Source organism: Urocampus carinirostris, chromosome 2, assembly GCF_059441175.1.
Source record: "Urocampus carinirostris isolate Australia breed hairy pipefish chromosome 2, RoL_Ucar_1.0, whole genome shotgun sequence".
Taxonomy (NCBI): domain Eukaryota; kingdom Metazoa; phylum Chordata; class Actinopteri; order Syngnathiformes; family Syngnathidae; genus Urocampus; species Urocampus carinirostris.
Window position 1 is genome coordinate 56,395,115 of NC_142350.1, and position 19,207 is coordinate 56,414,321.

Here is a 19,207-nt window from a genome sequence, read left to right on the forward strand (position 1 = left end):
GCCCTGCGACTGGCTGGCACCCAGTTCAGGGTGTTTTCTGCCCAGTGCCCGAAGATAGCTGCACCCCCGCGACCCTACTGAGGATAAGCAGTGCAGATAATGGAGGGATGGATGTTTTGGGCCTTAGTGGAAGTCAACTCGAATTTCTTAACAGTTTTTTGTTATTACAGTACTTTGATGAAATTGTGGATACTATTTAAATCTGAAGTCAGGGAATTAATATGTTTATTTAATTTTGTGTTCCGCCTGTCAACAAATATGAAAATATGAATGAGTCAGCGGACCAGTGTTCGACCTGAAGCATGTGAACGCCTGCATGGACCAGCTGACAGAGATAGGAAGCTGCGTCGTGGCCGTCATAGACTTTCTGGACTAGTTTACAGGATGGCGGCGTCGCTGCTGTCATGCTCTTTCCGGACAAATTCTCAACATGTTACCTAGTTTTTACTATGTTTGTGTACTGTAATGCTAAATGTAATTCACCACTTGTGAGGGTCCTTCTCAAGGTTTCTCTTTTTCCTCACGCTGAGGTTTTGAGTTGTTCCTTGCCCGCATGTTGGTTTAAGATCAGTTAATTGTGTCATTGTAGTCCTGTGCAGTCCTTTGAGACATTTTTGTGATTAAGGGCTATATAAATAAACTTGACTTGACTTGACTATGAATTAAACGGCAAAATATATATTTTTTTCACAGTTGCTTAAGACTTAATAAAGCACCAATCATGGCTCTGCTTCAGAATAAAAGTGAGCTATGATTTGGATTGACATTAGCCCCTGCAATATTATGTCAATTTCACAAAATGGTTGCTTCTTAGATAGTTCTATAAATACTTTAAAATACCCCAGGCCCCATTCCTTGACTTAATGTGTTCCACCCTAAACACCTCTGATTAGAATAAAACATTTAGGCACAGTGGAAAAGAAGCATAAGGGCTCTTTGAACTCAGCTGCTGGACATTGTTTAATAAATAGTAAAAATATTTAACTTTAAAGGACACCTAAAGCGATGCACCCGACTATTAGGCAAGAAAAATCTGCCTATTTTAAACTTTGTTAGGGAGTATCCATATGCTACTTCTTGTCCTCTGAAAATTATCTTTGATACTGTAAAACAACTTTGGGATGCTGAGACATAATCAGTAAAGCCGTTGATATGTTTTTGGAGGGAAGTACATGAGAACTGTTTTCAACTGTGCGCGAGCGGAAACTTCAGCGGTATGGTCGCGTCACAAGATCATCGGGACTGGCCAAGATAATTCTCCAGGGCACAGTCCTTGGGGGGCAGAAATAGAGGAAGACCAAGAAAAACTGGGCTAACAACATTTAGGGATTGGACTGGTGCCATCTTTTGCCACGACCCAACAACAGGCCAAGAATCGTCAGCAATGGAGAAAGCTGTCAAGAATTGCGTCCTTATTTGTAACCCGACGATCCGAGCCGTTAAGAGATCCGTGAACCATGAGTATAGGGGACAAGGTCCATAAAAACAAAACAAAAAATGGGGAAGAAAAACGTTGAATAACCATATTTCATCGAGAGAAAGTGGCAAGATAGCTGCCATCTGAAAAGTAAAGAAAAACAGGAGTACATGTATTCTTTTTTTCATAGTCTGTAAACACAATAACATTGTTTTGACATACTGGGACTGCAAAATATATATTAATATAGATATACAGAATCAAAAGCTCCATTATTGTTAGTTTAGTATTCTTTAAAACTCACAAACACGATTTTTATAGTAGTACAAAGCCAAACATATGAGAAAAACACATGCAATCGCAACCCAGAAAATCTGGAACTCAAATTTGAACCCCCAACCTCAGAACTATACGGCTTGAGTGAACTTTGAGGCCATCATTTGCGTCCATAATGCATGCGTGTCTGATCATAATATAAACAGATCCTCTGACTTCCTGTCTCAAACACCAAACCGAAGGAATGACAGAGAAGGAGGGGAGATGGGGAGTTAAGAGGCATGTTAATAGATAGAGAAGGACAAACCACTGGTAGGGAGGATGGCTCGATATTAGGCTTGGCTAAAGGTGGAACAGCAGGAGATGAGATGATGATGGTGATGATGTTGATGTCATTTTGTTTGAACTTGTGTAGGGCAAGGTGAATTGGGACAATGAATGCAAAGCCCTACTTGGAAAACATCACTGAAGCGAGGATTTGAAGCCACCCCAGGGACTGTGGAAATCTACTGCTGGGCTAATTGTATGAGGTACGTTTAAGACGGCTACTCTGTTGTGTCATTCCTTATGATAGCTTGAGAGCTGAAGTTCTAACTGCATTTAAAAACCTGTTTGATATGCTATTTCATACAAGTGGACTTTTCATGCAACAACACTTATGACACTTAAATGTAAGCAAGGATGTGTAGTCAAGCCTGTGTAAGAGAAGTTTTTTTATTCTGAAGATTCTAATAAACTTTCTTGTTTTATTTCTCTACAATATCCAATACTGAAAGTACACTTTTTAAAGATTTAATTTTGCTTCTCTGACCATGATGGAACTTGTAAATGGCCTGGTTTGGAGGAGGATTCTGGTGTTTTTTTTACTCATTAATTACAATGTATATTCTTTTTAATTGATTTATTAATCATTATCATTTAGTCTTATTTTTATCAATTATACATGAATTATTTAAAACTATATGCAATTTTATTTTTCATGTTTTATTGAATTAATTTTAATAGATGAACTTGTATTCATTTGTATAAATGAAAGTACACTTTTTAAAGATTTTATTCTGCTTCTCTGACCATGATGGAACTAGATAAGGGCCTGGTTTGGAGGAGGATTTTGGTGTTTTTACTCATTCATTACAATGTATATTCTTTTTAATTGATTTATCAATCATTATCATTTAGTCTTATTTTTATAAATTATACATTAATTATTTAAAACTATAAGCAATTTTATTTTTCATGTTTTATTGAATTAATTTTAATAGAGGAAGTTATATTCATTTGTATAGGTCAGGGGTGTCAAACTAATTTTAACTGGGGGCCACACGATAGAACAAACATTCTGTCGGGGGCCGGACTAGTAGATTAAAGAGAGAGATAAAGAGAGATGAAGAAATAAGAGAAAGAGGGAAGGAAGAGGAGAAAGGGCGTGACAAAGAAAGAAAAAGAGAGAGAGGAAGAGAGCATAAGAAACAAAAGATAAAAAGTCGTGAGAGAGGGGGGAAAACAAAGGGAGAGGAAGAAAGAAATCCAAAGAGAAAGAGAAAGATGGAAGGAGAGAAAAGAGAAAAGAAAGCGCGAAGGGTAGGAAGAGAGAAAGAAAAAAGGAAAAAAGGAAGTTAGAGCAAAAGAGGTTAAAATACACGGAGAGAGAAAGAGACAAAGAGCAACAAAGGAAGAGAAAAAGAGAGACACAGAGAGTGAAAGAGACAGAGTGGAAGAAAATGGATAGAAAAGAGAGAGAGAGAGAGAGAGAGAGAGAGAGAGAGAGAGAGAGAGAGAGAGAAATAATTACAAGTACAGTGTCTTTCTGAGAGGCACCTGGCTTTGGCAACATCAAGTTGACATATTTCAACCTGCAGCTTGTTTTTCTCTTGCGCTTCTCGGAGTGTTGTCTCGCGGGCCGGATTCAATCCCTCAGCGGGCCTGATCTGGCCCGCGGGCCGCCTGTTTGACACCTGTGGTAAAGGTATTATTTAAAACTGATTTATTTTAATGTTTTTCTCAATGCCTTTATTACAATTTTATCTTTTAAAATTGTTTTATTTATTTCATTCTGATTTTAGTATTCATTGTTTTTCTATATCTTTGTATAGATTATGAATTATGTTTTATCTAAATGTTAAATGATAAATGGACTGTATTTCTATAGCGCGGTTCTAGTCACTGAAGACCTCCCGAGCGGACTTTTCATGCAACAACACTTATGTAATGACACTTAAATGTAAGAAAGAATGTGTAGTCAAGCCTGTGTAAGAGTAACTTTGATGTTTTTATATTCTGAAGATCCTAGTAAACTTTCTTGTTTTGTTTCCTTACACTATCCAATACTGAAACTCCACTTTTTAAAGATTGTATTTTTCTTCACTGATGGAACTGGATAGAGGCCCGGTTTGGAGGAGGATTCTGGTTTTCGATTGTGAATACTGTTTAGCAAAATAGTCAGTTTGGTTCAGTTGAGTAGATGAACAAAAACAATCCCTTGAGCAGTTTATTTTGGACTGTTTTACACTCAGATGAACTCTGATTGTAGCTGTAACTCACTACCTGATCCTAAAAACTTGGTGATCCCCCGATCCATCTCCAAAACTCACTTCCTGGTCGGGTCAACCTCTCACTTTGAATGTGTCGTAACTTGAATTTTTTCCTTCCGATTTGAAATTTTGATTCAGAATTACTCGAGTTGCAATATTCGTTTTCTATCCAACATGAAAATGTTGTGTTGGATCCCAAATTGCGTAAAGCAGCATTTCTGTTCGCACTTTCAATGCACTTCCTTCCTCTGCTCCTTTTTTCTTTCTTTCCTTTCTTTCTTTTTTTCTTTCTTGCTCTCATTATTTTTGTCTTGCTCTTTTTCTTTCTGTCTTGCTCTTTTTTTATCTCTTTTCTCTCTCCTCTTTTCTCCCTTCTTCCCCCTTCTTTTGCATCATTCCTTCTCTTTTTCTTCCTTCTTTCCTCTCTTCCTTTGTTTCTTTCCTTCTCTCTTGCTCTTTTTGTTTCTTTTTTCTCTGTTTTTTCCTCTTTGTTCCTTCTTTATTTCTTTTTTCTTCCTTCTTACTGTATTTCTTTCTTCTTTTGATGTTTCTCACTTACTTTCTTCCTTCTCTCATCCTTCCTTCCTTCTTCTCTCAGTTTTATCCTTTCCATCTCTCTTCCTCTCGTCTTGTCCTTTTTTTATCTCTTCCTTCAGTACTGTCTTTCTTTAATCTCTCTTTCTTCCTTCCATCCTCGACCCTTTGAGACACCTTGGGAATAAGGGCTATACAAATAAACATGACTTGACTTAAATCAAATTTACTGCAACGACAAAATGTGCCAATAGCCTTAAGGGACTATCTGAGATGCAATAAAGCAATGCTGGACAGTGTGAGATCTTTGTTTCACGAGACCTCAAAAGCAGTTATACACGAGCAAAGAGAGACTCCCACACTGCTTGAATTTATTTGTGATGTGCAACGGAGCCCGACGGACTCTTTGCAGAAATTGCATCATTGCTGCATTACACAGCAAAGTGGTGGCAGCATGATTAGATGTATTGCTTTGAAATATGCAATATATCAATGTAAAGTCCATTAGGAGGCCAGGCAAATCATTTTCCAAGAATACATAGAAAGTCACTCTAGATGGCAATGTTTACTTTATATTCGTTGGAAAGCGTCTTTTTCAAGTATAACTCCATCTCTTTGTTAGAAAATAAACACTTTTAAAATGGTTGTTTTTAATCTATTAGATGTGGCACAATATAGAAACATTTCAGGAAATAAATGTATCCCTTCATTAGAGTGGAATTTTATGAATGTTTTACCACGTGACATCTTTCTGTGGCATCTCTATAATTATGTAAAATTAGTCTCCAAAAACTGAATTTAAAGTAGATGTTAAATCCCAATATCAGTGTTTTTCAACCTGTGTGCTAGGGCACACTAGTGTGCCGTGAGAGTTTGTCAAGTGTGCCAAAGGGAATTGCTCAATTTAAACAAATAAATTGAAGTAAAACTTTTGCATGCAGTTTTGCTGATTTGAATTATTGTTTTCTGATTTTCTAAAAAGAAAGTCTGAAAGAGGCGGCACGGCGGTTGGGTGTTTAGTGCGCAGCCCCACGGTGCAGAGGTTTAGGGTTCGAGTCCTGCTACCGCAGCCTTTCCGTGTGGAGTTTGCATGTTTTACCCGTGCCTGCGTGGTTTTTTTTTCCACAGTCCAAAAACATGCATGAGGTCATGGGATTAAATACAGCTACCAGCCTTGTGGTGCGGAGTTTGCATGTTCTCCCCGTGTTTCCTCCGGCCACTCCGGTTTCCTCCCACATTCCAAAAACATGCATGTCAGGTTAATTGGCCGGTTCAAATTCTCCCTAAGTGCGAATGAGCGAGTGAGTTGTCTGTCTCTGTGTGCCCTGCGACTGACCAGTTCAGGGTGTCCCCTGCCTACTGGCTGAGGACAGCTGGGATGGGCGCCAGCACCCTCGTGACCCTAGAGAGGACAAGCAGATAAAGGATGGATAGAAAGCCTGAAAAAGTTAGAAAGTTTTTTTTTGAATGCTCCACTGGCAAATCATTTTTGCTTTTTTTTAAGTATTATTTTTATTTATATTTTCTAGAAAAACAAGATAAAAATTAGCAAAACCAGAACAATAGGCTGAATATACAATAAAATTAAAGTGACCTGTATTATCTCCTGAGCCTCAGTAACCACAAAGATAAACCCAAATCCATGTTTATTTGTATAGCCCTGAATCGCAAGGAGTCTCAAAGGGCTGCACAGACTATTATGACACCATCCCCTGATCTGAAACCCCCATGAGGGCAAGGAAAAACTCAAAAATGAAGAAACCTTGAGAAGGTCAATCCCCCATCTAGGAAGACCAGGCTGCAATGGATGTTGCATTAACAGCCAATAAAATTAAAAATATAATTATAAAATAGTGATAATATAATATAAAATAAAAATAAAAACTTAGTGTCAGTTAAAGCTTTATAAAATTATTTCCGAAATTATATATTTTATATGAATCCAGCAAACGTTGTACATCAACATTTTTAATGAAATTTATTGTGCCTTGGCTCAAAAATGTAAAGAAACATTGCTTCATATTGTCACTGAACTAGAAAATGAATTATACTGCATTGGCTTCAAAGAACTGTCTGTTTTCCTACGGAAAACATTGTGAATCTTTATAAGTATCAAGAGCTAAAATAGAGAATCACCATCTGCAAAAAAAAAGTTCCCTGTAGCTGAAAACTTGTTTGTGTTGTACACAAGTAAAGGTCACCAAGATGTATTGCTTAGCACATTTATTCGCCTCTCAACAATGTTTCTCTTGTTGCTTTTTACAATGAATAAGTGCAAAGCAGTAAAGATGAAAGATTTCGTCTTAGACAGTTAGTGCTTTTGCGGCGCCGTTATATTCTTGTTTTTCCTGAATGGCGAATTTAATTCTTCACATCTTACTGAAATAGCGTGCAATGTGACTCTCAAGTCTAAATAGAATCCATCGAATGATGCATGAGTTGGCTGGAAATATATGCTTAGAGAAACATTCACAATGTTGATGTGTTGTGAAATACTTTTAGGTTTATGGATCATCCATTCATTCATTCATCCATTCATTTGAGTCTTTTTTTTTTAACAAATCCATGTGTCTATGTGAAAATTCTCACCCCCATCTCATACAATTATTTTCTGCCTCTATTCATAACAGTGTGTTCTTGTTTATGCGGTGAGCTCATATCTGAATCTTCCTCATTATGAGAACAACTACGGATGAACAATCTGTATATGTATTCTCCTTGTCATGAGCCAATAAATAACATTATAAATAGATAGAACAAATAAACTGAAGATGGGGTTACATTCGTTTTGTTATTGTAGCCGTGCCAGCAGCAACGGCCACACTCAAGAAGAGGGCTGAGATTGTGCCAGACATTTTGAAGTAGGAAAGTATGCATGTTTTGTAGTAGGTTTGCTTTCAATCAGATACTAAATAAATACTCTGCAGAGTATACATTTAAATATTAATTCAGGATGATTTGATGAGACACTGCACAGCATCAATGACTCTGGCTAAAGTCTTTGAGATTGTGCCATCAATCCAGTTTGGGTGGTAATTGTCTTCAATACTGTTGTGTCTTTGGTCATTTGAGCTAGGCCACCATGCTGGCTAGTGCAAATCATTTCATTTATACATTTTACTTATCTTGTTAAGGGGTCACGGGAACAGACTCCAGGCAGAATGGCTGCTTGGGATATTGCATATTGTGATTTTTTTTGTTTTCTCTTTTAATCTTCAGTTAGTTTTAAAAGTAATAGGAATGGTTTTGTTGTTTTTTGGAAATTATTTTTTTTTTCTAATAAGGTTATCTATCTATCTATCTATCTACAATATAATTTATAATACCCCCCAGTTTTTACAGCACAGAAACTTGAAATTGACATAATATTTGCAGAAAAGTATTCATAGATTTTTTTATAAAGTTTGGGATGTGGCTAGAGTCAAAATCACATTCATTCCCATTCGCTCTTCCCAACCTGACACCAAACAGTTGCTGTGCAATGCAACCCTTCATCCCAGAGAGGCCTGACAGCAAAACACTGGTTTATCAACTCCGCGTCATTTTTAACTATCCTTCGCAAATCACATCCAGCCATAGCACACACACTTTTGCATCCATTAGATCACAGGCAGCGGGCCAGATCAGGCCCGCGAGACAACACTCAGAGAAGCGCAAGAGAAAAACAAGCTGCAGGTTGAAATATGTCAACTTGATGTTGCCAAAGCCAGGTGCCTCTCACAAAGACACTGTACTTGTATTTTTTTCTCTTTCTCTCTCTCTCTCTCTCTCTCTCTATCTCTCTCTTTATTTTCCACCCACTCTGTCTCTGTCTCTTTCACTCTCTGTGTCTCTGTTTTTTCTCTTCCTTTGTTGCTCTTTGTCTCTTTCTCTCTCTGTGTCTTTTAATCTCTTTTGCTCTAACTTCCTTTTTTCCTTTTCTCTCTTTTCTCATTCTCTTTTCATACCCTCGCAGCTTTCTTTTCTCTTTTCTCTCCTTCTGTCTTTCTATTTCTCTTTGGATTTCTTTCTTCCTCTCCCTTTCTTTTCCCCCCTCTCTCACAACTTTTTATCTTTTGTTTTTCATGCTCTCTCCATCCCTCTCTTTCCCTTTCTTTCTTTGTCCTGTCCTTTCTCCTTTTCCCTCCCTCTTTCTCTTATTTCTTTCTCTTTAATCTACTAGTTCCGCCCCCGACCGAATTTTTGTTCTATCGTGTGGCCCCCGAGTTAAAATGAGTTTGACACCTCTGTCAATCTAATGATTAGATTGACAGACCTCACATCCAGAGCACGTTTCACACATCAATCCCACCATATTTGGGCATTCCTGTTATTCTATTTCCCACCACTTCTGCAAAAAAAACTCTTTTAGTCAAACAGCCATCATCCATTCTTTCCATATGTCCAAATCAGTTCAGAACATTTTCATCAACTCCCTCAACAAGCTCTATCACCACACCAGTTCTTCTCCTTAGTTTCTCATTCTTTAACGTGTCCACTTGTGTTACTCCACACATACTACGCAAACATCTAATTTCAAAGACATTTAACCACATTTACTCTCAAACCCCACACATTTGAGCCATTCATCAATGTTTGTACCACCACACCTCCATACAATGCTCGTTTTGCATCCATTTGCAGATCCCTCAACACGTTCAACACACGCCTTGCACCTTTTCACCTACCCTCTTCTTGACATCCACCCCCAAACCACCGCCTGCTGCCACATACACACCCAAATACTTAAAACTATTTACCTCCTGCAACTCGACACCATTCAACACAATCTCTAGTCCTTCTACCTAACTGCCAAAAAGTTATTATGTATTTAAAGACACGGATTATGTCACTGATTTCTCCTGCCAGTTGAAAGTCAAACTTCCTAGAAAATGGCAATGAGCCATAACTGGTGAGCTATTTTCAGAACTGTTTCGTGAGCTACTCAGGTGTTCTCATGGGGCTACCTGGTACGTTAATGACCCTTGTCCGAGATAAATGTCATAATTTATTTTCACATTATCTGCTTGCATTTCTAACAGGAATTTTGTCCTTGTTGTGTAGGTGATCGCCAGAATCAACAACCTTATCATCATCATTTGTGTCAGTCATGATAAATGTGAGCTCCAGCAGCACAGCATCATGGACTATGACAAACAACACCCTTGTCAGTCAGGCAGATGTGTCCAGCTCAAACAACAAAAGTAGAATGGAGGCCTATCCCCAAAAACTGTCCCATTTGGATGAGGGACTTTACAAAGATTTCTACCCACTCTGGATAGCACTCATGGTCATCAACTCTCTCATTTTCTTGGTATGTAACCCTGCTATGGGATTGAACGCTGAGTGTTTTCTCACCCAGGCCGTTTTCCTATTTCAGGTGGGCATGGTGCTCAACACGTTGGCTCTTTATGTCTTTTGTTTGCGCACCAAACAGAAAAGCACCTCTGTGATCTACACCATCAATCTGGCCGTGACAGACTTGCTGGTCAATCTCTCTCTCCCGACCCGCATTCTGCTTTACTACAGTGGAGGCTCGTGCCTTACCTGCTCCTACTTACATATCTTCAGCTACTTTGTCAACATGTACTGCAGCATCCTTTTCCTTACTTGCATTTGTGTGGACCGCTACCTCGCTATAGTGCAGGTGAGACGTGGGTGGTTAGGAAAGCATCCTATTTACCTTGTCCAGTCATGTTTATTTGTGACGCCCTTAATCACAAAGAGTCTCAAAGGGGTGCACAGATCAAAGACTATTGCAAACTACAGACTTTATGACACCATCCCCTCATCTAAAACCATCATGAGGGCAAATAATACACATATTATCAACATAAAATAAAGGTTATTCATATGCTATAGAATAGAAGTGTGTTTTAGGCTTAGATTTAAACATTTGCACTGAGGTTGCAGATCGAATCTCAGGGGGAATAGCATTCGAAAGCACCGAGGCCCGAATGGTGAACGCTCTCAAACCTGCGGATCTCTTCTTGGCTCTTGGGATCACTAGTAGACCCGCATTTTCAGAGCAAAGGCTCCGGACCGGAACATAAGGGGAAATTAAATCTGAAAGATATGAGGGAGCAAGTCCACGCATGATTTTGTATACTACCAACAGTATCTTAAAATCACTAACAGGGAGCCAATGCAGGTTAGCTAAAATCAGGGTAATGTGATCAAACTTTCTTGTCTTAGTTAAAAGCCTCGCTGCAGCATTTTGAACTAGCTGAAGGCTCTTGATGTTGGACTTCGGGAGACCGGAGAGTAGTGCATTACAGTAATCGATACGGGGGGTAACAAACGCATGAATTATAATCCCCGCATCTGACTGAGACAGCATAGGGCGAATTTTAGCAATATTGCGAAGATGGAAAAAAGCTGTTTTAGTAATATTCTTAACGTGTGTTTGAAAGGACAGATCGGGGTCAAATATGACACCTACATTTTTGACTGAGTCACTCAGGGTGATATTACATTTGTCAATGTTCAGAGCCGTTTTTGAGAACAAGTCACAGCATTTAAATGGACCAATAACTACCATTTAAGTATTTTCAGAGTTAAGGTGCAAGAAGTTGAGTGACATCCATTCTTTTATCTCAGTGAGGCATGCCTCCAAATTTCCACAGTTTATTGTGGCAGATTCCTCCAACAGAAGATATAGTTGAGTGTCATCTGCGTAGCAACGGAATGGATATTATACTTTCGAATAACATCACCTAATGGAAGCATGTCAATGCTGAAAAGAAGGGGGCCAAGTACTGAACCCTGCGGAACACCACAGGTAACAGATGTCATATTGTAAGACCGGAATCATTAGATACTTAACAAAGATAACTCTAAAACTTCCATTTTTGCATCTTCTATTAGTAGGTATTTTTTTTTTTTTTGCCCCAAAATATTTTTTCATATAAATCATTCATTTTGTATCGGGTTTCAAAACATCACAATGTTCAAACTTAATTGATAATCCCTGATGTCAGGATTTAAACAATCCCTCTCCTGATTGATTTACATTTAACTTGATGGTCCCCTCCGGGAAATTCCCTTCCACCAATTGTACGAGGAGATAAACGACAGGCATTACAGTACACCAAAAAATAAAAGATATAACAGCAGATTGACAAACATACATGACAGTGGGACAATGGGGGTGTACTGATTAAATTGGTAAGCGGGGCTTGTTGTTTAGAAGGCTAATAGCAGAGGCGATCAGGCTTTTCCCTCCTAAATCTTATTTGGTGTTGTAAATGTCGTTTCACATCCTGAAAGGTGGAAGCATCCCGTCGATGGCGTAACGCCGGTGTGGCCAAATGCGTTTGTGTCTCAGTGTGGATGTTTGCCATCGTGGTCACCTACTCTTTCCTATCCACGGCCTTCCAACACACCAGCTGCTGCCTCTCCAAATTCTTCTTCCTCACCCTCACCGAGTTCTTCCTCCCCCTCGTCGTCATCGTGGTGTTCACCCTGAGGATCGTGTGGGCGCTTGCCGGTCACCACCTCATGCGGCAGAGCAGGTACGAAGGCAAGTGATTGTAAATAAATTGTGTGTTGTATTCAATTTGTGTTGCCTGTGCAGGAATAGACGGAGGCGGGCCGTGCAGCTCCTGGCCACAGTGCTGCTCATCTTCACGGTGTGCTTCACGCCATTCCATGTGCGAGAGGTGGTAGTGTATTTCTACCCGGACATGCCTCACCACGCCGTCGTCTACCATCTGACCGTCACACTCAGCAGTTTGAATAGTTGCATGGATCCTGTGGTATACTGCTTTGTGACCAACAACTTCAAGGTACGATTAGATAAAGATATAAAAAATATATGAATTAACACACAGGAGAACATCCCTCGGCTGTTTTTAAAAAAGTTGTGTGCACGTTCTGCTTTGTGTCCAATATATTTTTTCCTGAAAGAGACATAAGGTATTATTAAGCGCCTCCTAGTGGTAAAAAACGTCGTTCGGTAAAAACACAACCATATTGATTTAAAAAATAAGCAAAAATAAATAAACCATCACATGAATGTGCATTTTTTTAAATACACGAGCCCCACCTATAGGGAACAGATAATTGTCTGCCATCTTGCTGCTACAGGTAGCCCAAAACCTTGCAAAAGGCTAGTGGGGGAAGTGTTTTTGGTTCCTTCAAGTCTCTGTAGTTTGTTTTCTTTTTCACTGCTCTACATAATACTGTGATATCTAATTGTCCAATAATGCACACTGTCACTTTAAATAAAAAAACACCCACCTTTTTGGGAGCGGGCTTATTTTGTATAATACAACATACTTTTGTGTTTTATTAAACCACCTAATATTTTCCATCATTCGTCTTTTGGGGTAGGTGTTGTTTTTTGGAGTTGTTTAGAGGGACAGTTAGTGAGATTATGGGAGGTCTCGACCGCTGAAAGTCTGGAAGTTACTAGCACAAAAAGAAAGTTTCCCGGTATAATGCTCGTCAATTTGGGAAGATTCCCTTGTACAGATAAAAACGCTCATTCCCAAGAACCAGCAGACACGGTGTTATATGAGAAACCATCCTCTTACTTGTTGTTACGAAGAGCTTTCGTCTTGTGCGCCGGTTGGTTGCAATTTGTGGTCCACGTGCTGAACTCAAGGCCACAGTGCAGGCCTGCGCGGCCGCGCCGAGCAACTGTCATGTGAGTCAGTAGAAAAAAGAGCAAACTATCGATCAGTTCCTCTTTTTATATGGACCAGGGACATTTGACCAGATCATGCCTCAATAGGGGTGGTCTTAGATATCTGATCATGCCTCTACGGGCGTGGTCTTGGATATCTGATAGTCAGAGTATCGGGTCATGAAGTTACTAAACTTGTTAAAAAGCCAAAGAAGTGAGAAATCTGCGTAATGCTCTGTCCTTGAGAATGCCCCTCCAATCAACATGACTGCGTACGGTGAGAAAATTGTTTTATCAATTGATGGCCTTGGACATTTTAATTGCGGTACATTCAAAACTTCATGTTATTAGATTTCATTATGGTACATGGTGAATTGGTACGTTCGGAAACTGTCCAGAAGGGGACGCTGTTGTTCCATCCATTCCAAAATTTTGGGTTACTTGGAAGTCAATTTTGTGCTGGGTTTATTTGGTCTACAAAAGCACACATTCTTTGCATTAAAGTATCAATACGGAGCAAAAATAATCATTACCATTTTGGCACGAAATGTTGCTTATTTGAATATATACATATATATTATATATATATATATATATATATATATAACAAGAAAATAATATTTTTACTTTAAACAGAAAAAAATATTATTATTTTTTGTTAATTTGAGTATTTATGTCAAATATTGATACAAATATTTCTTAAAATCACTCGTCTGCTTCGAAAGTTACTGTTCTTCATATCAAGGAGGACTTGTTTTATTTTATTGAAAGAGCAAGAATAAATATCTTGAAAGAATAACACATTTTCTTGAAATGAACAACAGGTAAGATTTTTTTTGTGGTGTAGGGCGACTACTGATCCTGGCCGTTGGTATCGGTGGCATTACCTGACTTGTTCTTAGGTATCACTATTGGCTGCCTTCTATTTACCATTTTAACAATCAAAAATGCAAAATTTGGATGATAGTAACATTTTCATCAATTCCATTCAATTTTAATCAGAAAAATAATAATTTTCTATTCTATAGCTTATGTATGACTTATATTTCATGTTAGATAGATAGATAGATAGATAGATAGATAGATAGATACTTTGTTCATCCCCGAAGGGAAATTCACATTTTGACAATATCTGTGTATTATTTGTTATTACAACATCCGTTGCAGCCTGGTCATCCTGGAAGGGGATTACCTCAAGGTTTATTTTCCTCCATGTTGAGATTTTTGAGTTTTTCCTTGCCCTCATGTAGGTTTTAGATCATGGGATGGTGTAATAATAGTCTGTAGTTTGCAATAGTCTGTGGTCTGTGCAGCCCTTTGAGACTCCTTGTGATAAAGGGCTATACAAATAAACATGACTTGACATGGATCTAAGGTATTACAAATGATTAAACAAGTAATTATTTCATTATTACGGGTAATTTAATTGTTTATAGAACACGTGCCTGTCACGTAAATAATACTTTGTAATAACTGCACTTTTTGAGAATTTCCATGTAGAAATATAAAAACCCATACCGCCAGCATGATATTAATTCAAATCCACTTTTAAGTATCACCATAAAGATGAAGAGGGACATGCTTATGAAAATTAAAAAGCACTCCTATCGAGTTATTCATTCATAACCGGTGGTCACTTTTTCTTTTTTTTTCTCAGGCAACCATGAGGAATATTTTCCGGCGTGCAGAGTTGGAGCAAAGCAGCGGCGACATCATCAGCATGCAGCACAGCTCTAAGGCCTCAGGAGGGGAAGCCGCCACGGCCGTACCCGATAATGTGATCATGATGGCCACTATTCCACCTTCACCGCAAAAAGACACACCAGGTTTTCACAAATTGTTTATCGCTTGAAGAATTTGCAACCTAAACGGGGATGGTCATCGTATTGGACATCAATTTAAAGCATTGATGAAGAACAATCCATGACCTGGATGATGAAGACTCACTTTGGGCTGGCATTCACAAAGGAGCAATGTTATGAAGACTTAAATGGTCACAAATCCGATTTTGTCATGACATAAGGATCCTAATGGAAAACATAAATGGAGAAGGAAAAAAATCCACCTGTCATTGTTTGGATTTTTGGATTATTTATTGCATCAAGAGAGTTTAAGAGGACGTCGAGGAACAATGCCTGCCTTTGTACACCAGATGGCAGCACTGCTCGGAGGCGAAAGTCTTTCATACCGACTCCTAAATCTGTGTACAAAATAATTACTACTCTATGGTGGATAATTTTACCATTTAAGTGACGTTGAGACATTTTGAACATCATTGAATCATTGCAGATCATGTTTTACTACAATTTTTAAAAATACAGCGATCCACTGGGAAGTTAGATAACAGTAAAGAAAGCATTTGACCAAACTCAAAATGTTATAAATGCTATACTTACTTATTTTCTCCAGATATGTTATTTAATAGGATAAAAGCGAATTATGCAGTGTGATATTTGGGGATGGGTGAATACTGATACCAGCCTTTTTTAAAGGTGGTGTCCGTTACCTCATAATATTCTACTTGTTACGCATTTTTCTATCTGAAATCATCATTGAAGCCTCTGTTTTGCGTGTGCAAGTACGTGACTTTCATAGACGCGCTCGAATAGAGTCTTCCTTTTTCATGTTTTTGGGGGGTTTGGGTTGGCATTTGACTGTATTAGAAACAGTCCCTTTCTTACTCTCGCCATTTTCAGCCTAGAATAAAATAAAACCGCGAGCAAGCGCATGAATTTACTTTAAAATCACCCCCTCCTCCCGCCTCTTATTTCGCCACCTTTCTCGACCTGAGTATTGAAAAAAAATGCAGATTAATATGATAGTTCGTGTATGTTTGCTTTTTTCAAAATTTAATTTTGCATTTAAATAATGTTTTTGATCAAGTTTTTTACAACTAAGAGGCATTAAATAACACACACTGTCTCTTTAAATGGCTTATTGTGTAACACCTACATCACATACAGATATTGGTATAGAACTATAAGATGTAGACAGAAATACAGAATTACTTGGGCTAAAAAGGGGTTAGCATTATATCTTATTTTCAAATTATCTCAAATCAGTATTTTACTTTTTTCATTGCAGTAAATATTCAATCTCTTATTTTGTCACCTTTGTCAACCTATGAGTGTTAAAAAGTGCAGATTTGTATGATAGTTCATGTATTTTTTGCTTCTTTAAAAAACATTATTTAAAAAACATTAAAAAACATTGTTTTTTAAATAATATTTTTTCAAATGAATGAAAGTTTTTTTTACCAGTAGGTGGCGCTAAATAATACACAATGTCACTTTAAATGCCGTTTTGTGTTACATTTAGCTACATTAAACACATGGCTATAGAACTATATAATAAGGACAGAAACGTCATTATTTTGGATAAAACATTATTTTGATATTATATTATATTATCAAGTTGTTATGTTTGAACGAATCAGTCTTTTATTTTATCATTGAAGTAAATTTGACCATTGAAGCTTTACATTGTTTTGTCACATTCTCGACCTGCCAGTATTTAAAAAGATGCAGATATGATAGTTCATGTATTTTTCAATCAATATTGCTTTTGATGACGTTTTTACCAATAGGAGGCACTAAATAATACACACTGTCCCTTTAAATGGCTTCTTGCGCTACACTTAGCTAGCATAGAAACAATGTTATACAAATATATAATAAGGACACAAAACATCGGGGAGTTTTAAGCTTTTTAAGCTGAGAGACACTTTTTGTTATTAATTAGCGCAAAGAGCGCATAGTTTGATGATACTTTCTTAAATAGCTACTTAGCTAGATGGCTTGCTAAATGGCTAAAAAGGTAGTTTGATAGTTAGCTAGAACGTGAAACATGTAAAAAGCTAAAAGGGAGCTAGATAGTAAGCTAAAAGAGTAAAAATCCATCTAAACAGCCGGATAGAAAGCTAAAAACAACGCCTTAGCTAGCTAGAAAGGGGGCCAAAATTTATCTAAAAAATGTTAGCTGGATAGCATGCAAAAGTGTAAAAAGCTATATGGATAGGTTGCAAAAAAGCTAAAACAGTAGTACCTGTAACTACAAAGCTAAAAAGGTATCCAGATAGCTAGCTCAAAAATGCAGATTCTTCGCATGGAAATTGGAATTTAGTTATTTGTATTTCCTGTAAAATAAAATAAATAGATGAAAAAATACAGTACATGTGTTTAATACACGAATAAACTCTCACCATACTCTCTTTAGTATTTGCTTAAACATAATTATCAATACTTTTTTTGTGTCCATGAAACTCATTAGCTTGAATTTATGTACAGTGGAACCTTGGTTCTCGACCATAATCCGTTCCAGAACCCTGTTCGAAAACCGATTTGGTCGATCACCGAAAATCGTTTTTCCCATTAAAAGTAATGTAAAATTGTTTTAATCCGTTACAACACCCTGAAAGTTTACCATGAAAATAAACATGAAGCTAACCCAGGCTAATCGTACGTTCGCGTTAGCGTAATCTTCCGTACGAAAGATTACGCTAACATGAACGTGTAAAAATAAAAAAATCAGGTTGTTTACACGTCATTTAGCACCCGGGTTTCCACAACAAGTGGTGAGCGGTTAAAGGATAAAGAAAATATTTATGAATAGGATTTCTTACCTTTGTGGTGGTCTGCAGAAGCCATGCTCTATTCCCTCGAAAGAAGGGAAACTCGCACATCTTCTTCATATTTTGCTATTATTTCTTTCTTAAATGCAATAGTTGTACGCACTACTCTTCTTTTTTCACCTGTAGCAACTTTGCTGCTTGCACCGACCTTCTTCCGAGGCATAATTAGTGGTTAAAACACTCCGTTCACCGATATTAATAACGAAAGCAAAAAGGAGTGCGTGCTCACGTGACAAGAGTTCTTCACGAGGGGTGGGGGCAATCTACACCCGTACGCCGCTCAGTATCGCCCCTAGCGTACCGACCGGCGTTCGAACTCCGATTTTTTGAACAAAAAGCGAAGCAAGACTTTCTCGAAATTTTTGGTCGAGAACCGAATTGTTCGAACTGAGAGGCGTTCGAAAACCGAGGTTCCACTGTATTTGAATTTCTAAAATATCATCTTATGAATAGTAAATGGACTGTGTCTATATAACGCTTTTCAAGTCACTGAAGACCTCCCAAAGTGCTTTACAATATGCTTCACACTTACCCATTCACACACACACTCAAACACCAATAGCGGCCATGCAAGGCACCGACCTGCATCTTATTACTAGGTTAGTTATTCAAAATTTGTTGGTGATAGAAAGGAGTGGAGAGGTGTTGTGAAAGGATATTGGGATTGTGGACGCGTTCTTAAGGATGGGCTGGGCACCTGTATAATGCGGCAGGGGTAAACCAGTGAAAGCTGTCGGGCCCTGCTGTTGAACAAAAGAGTGTGTTGTGTCACCCTGACCCAAGTGACATGGCCGCTTTCTGGTGTCCCATTTCATCTGGAGGGACGAAAGCATGACCAACTTAGGTGCCGAGGTGCCTAACTTGTTTTGGTGTTTGGGCAATTGGGTTGGCCATAGTCCAAAAAATTTTGTGTGAGTTTTTTTGCTATTTTTTTCCCTTTTATTTTCTTTGTTATTGTATGTTTGTCTTGCTGTCGGTCACCCCTCTTGAGGGATATGACCAAGGTAGATAGATAGATAGATAGTTATTAAAAAATGAGTTAAATAGACTCAGTCAACCATCCATCCATTATCTGCACCGCTTATCTTCAGTAGGGTCACGGGGGTGCTTGAGCCCATCCCAGCTGTCTTTGGGCAGTGGGCAGGGGACACTCTGAACTGGTTGCCACCCAGTCGCAGGGCACACAGAGACAGACAACTCACTCGCTCATT

At 38.3% G+C, this 19,207-nt stretch overlaps 1 protein-coding gene across 2 annotated transcripts; it reads left to right on the forward strand.

Moving 5' to 3' along the window:
* The first annotated feature begins 2,020 nt into the window (after positions 1-2,020).
* On the forward strand, positions 2,021-16,374 carry gpr20 (G protein-coupled receptor 20). Of its 2 annotated transcripts, XM_088328075.1 has the most exons (7): positions 2,021-2,041; positions 2,109-2,223; positions 9,802-10,051; positions 10,118-10,384; positions 12,007-12,251; positions 12,314-12,524; positions 15,024-16,374. In XM_088328075.1, exons 3-7 carry the CDS (start codon positions 9,848-9,850, stop codon positions 15,216-15,218), a joined length of 1,122 nt encoding a protein of 373 aa, XP_088184201.1. In that variant the 5' UTR covers positions 2,021-2,041; positions 2,109-2,223; positions 9,802-9,847; the 3' UTR covers positions 15,219-16,374. The 2 variants fall into 2 exon arrangements, with proteins under 2 accessions (XP_088184201.1, XP_088184199.1); XM_088328073.1 differs by having other exon boundaries at positions 2,024-2,223.
* The last annotated feature ends 2,833 nt before the right edge of the window (positions 16,375-19,207 follow it).

What these genes read in the sequence shown, in the direction of transcription:
- gpr20 (XM_088328075.1), top strand. Translation starts at nt 9,848, where the DNA reads ATGATAAATGTGAGCTCCAGCAGCACAGCATCATGGACTATGACAAAC. An exon ending in GCTACCTCGCTATAGTGCAG is followed by an intron (nt 10,385 to 12,006) that starts GTGAGACGTGGG and finishes ACATCCTGAAAG; the next exon opens with GTGGAAGCATCCCGTCGATG. An exon ending in CACCTCATGCGGCAGAGCAG is followed by an intron (nt 12,252 to 12,313) that starts GTACGAAGGCAA and finishes TTGCCTGTGCAG; the next exon opens with GAATAGACGGAGGCGGGCCG.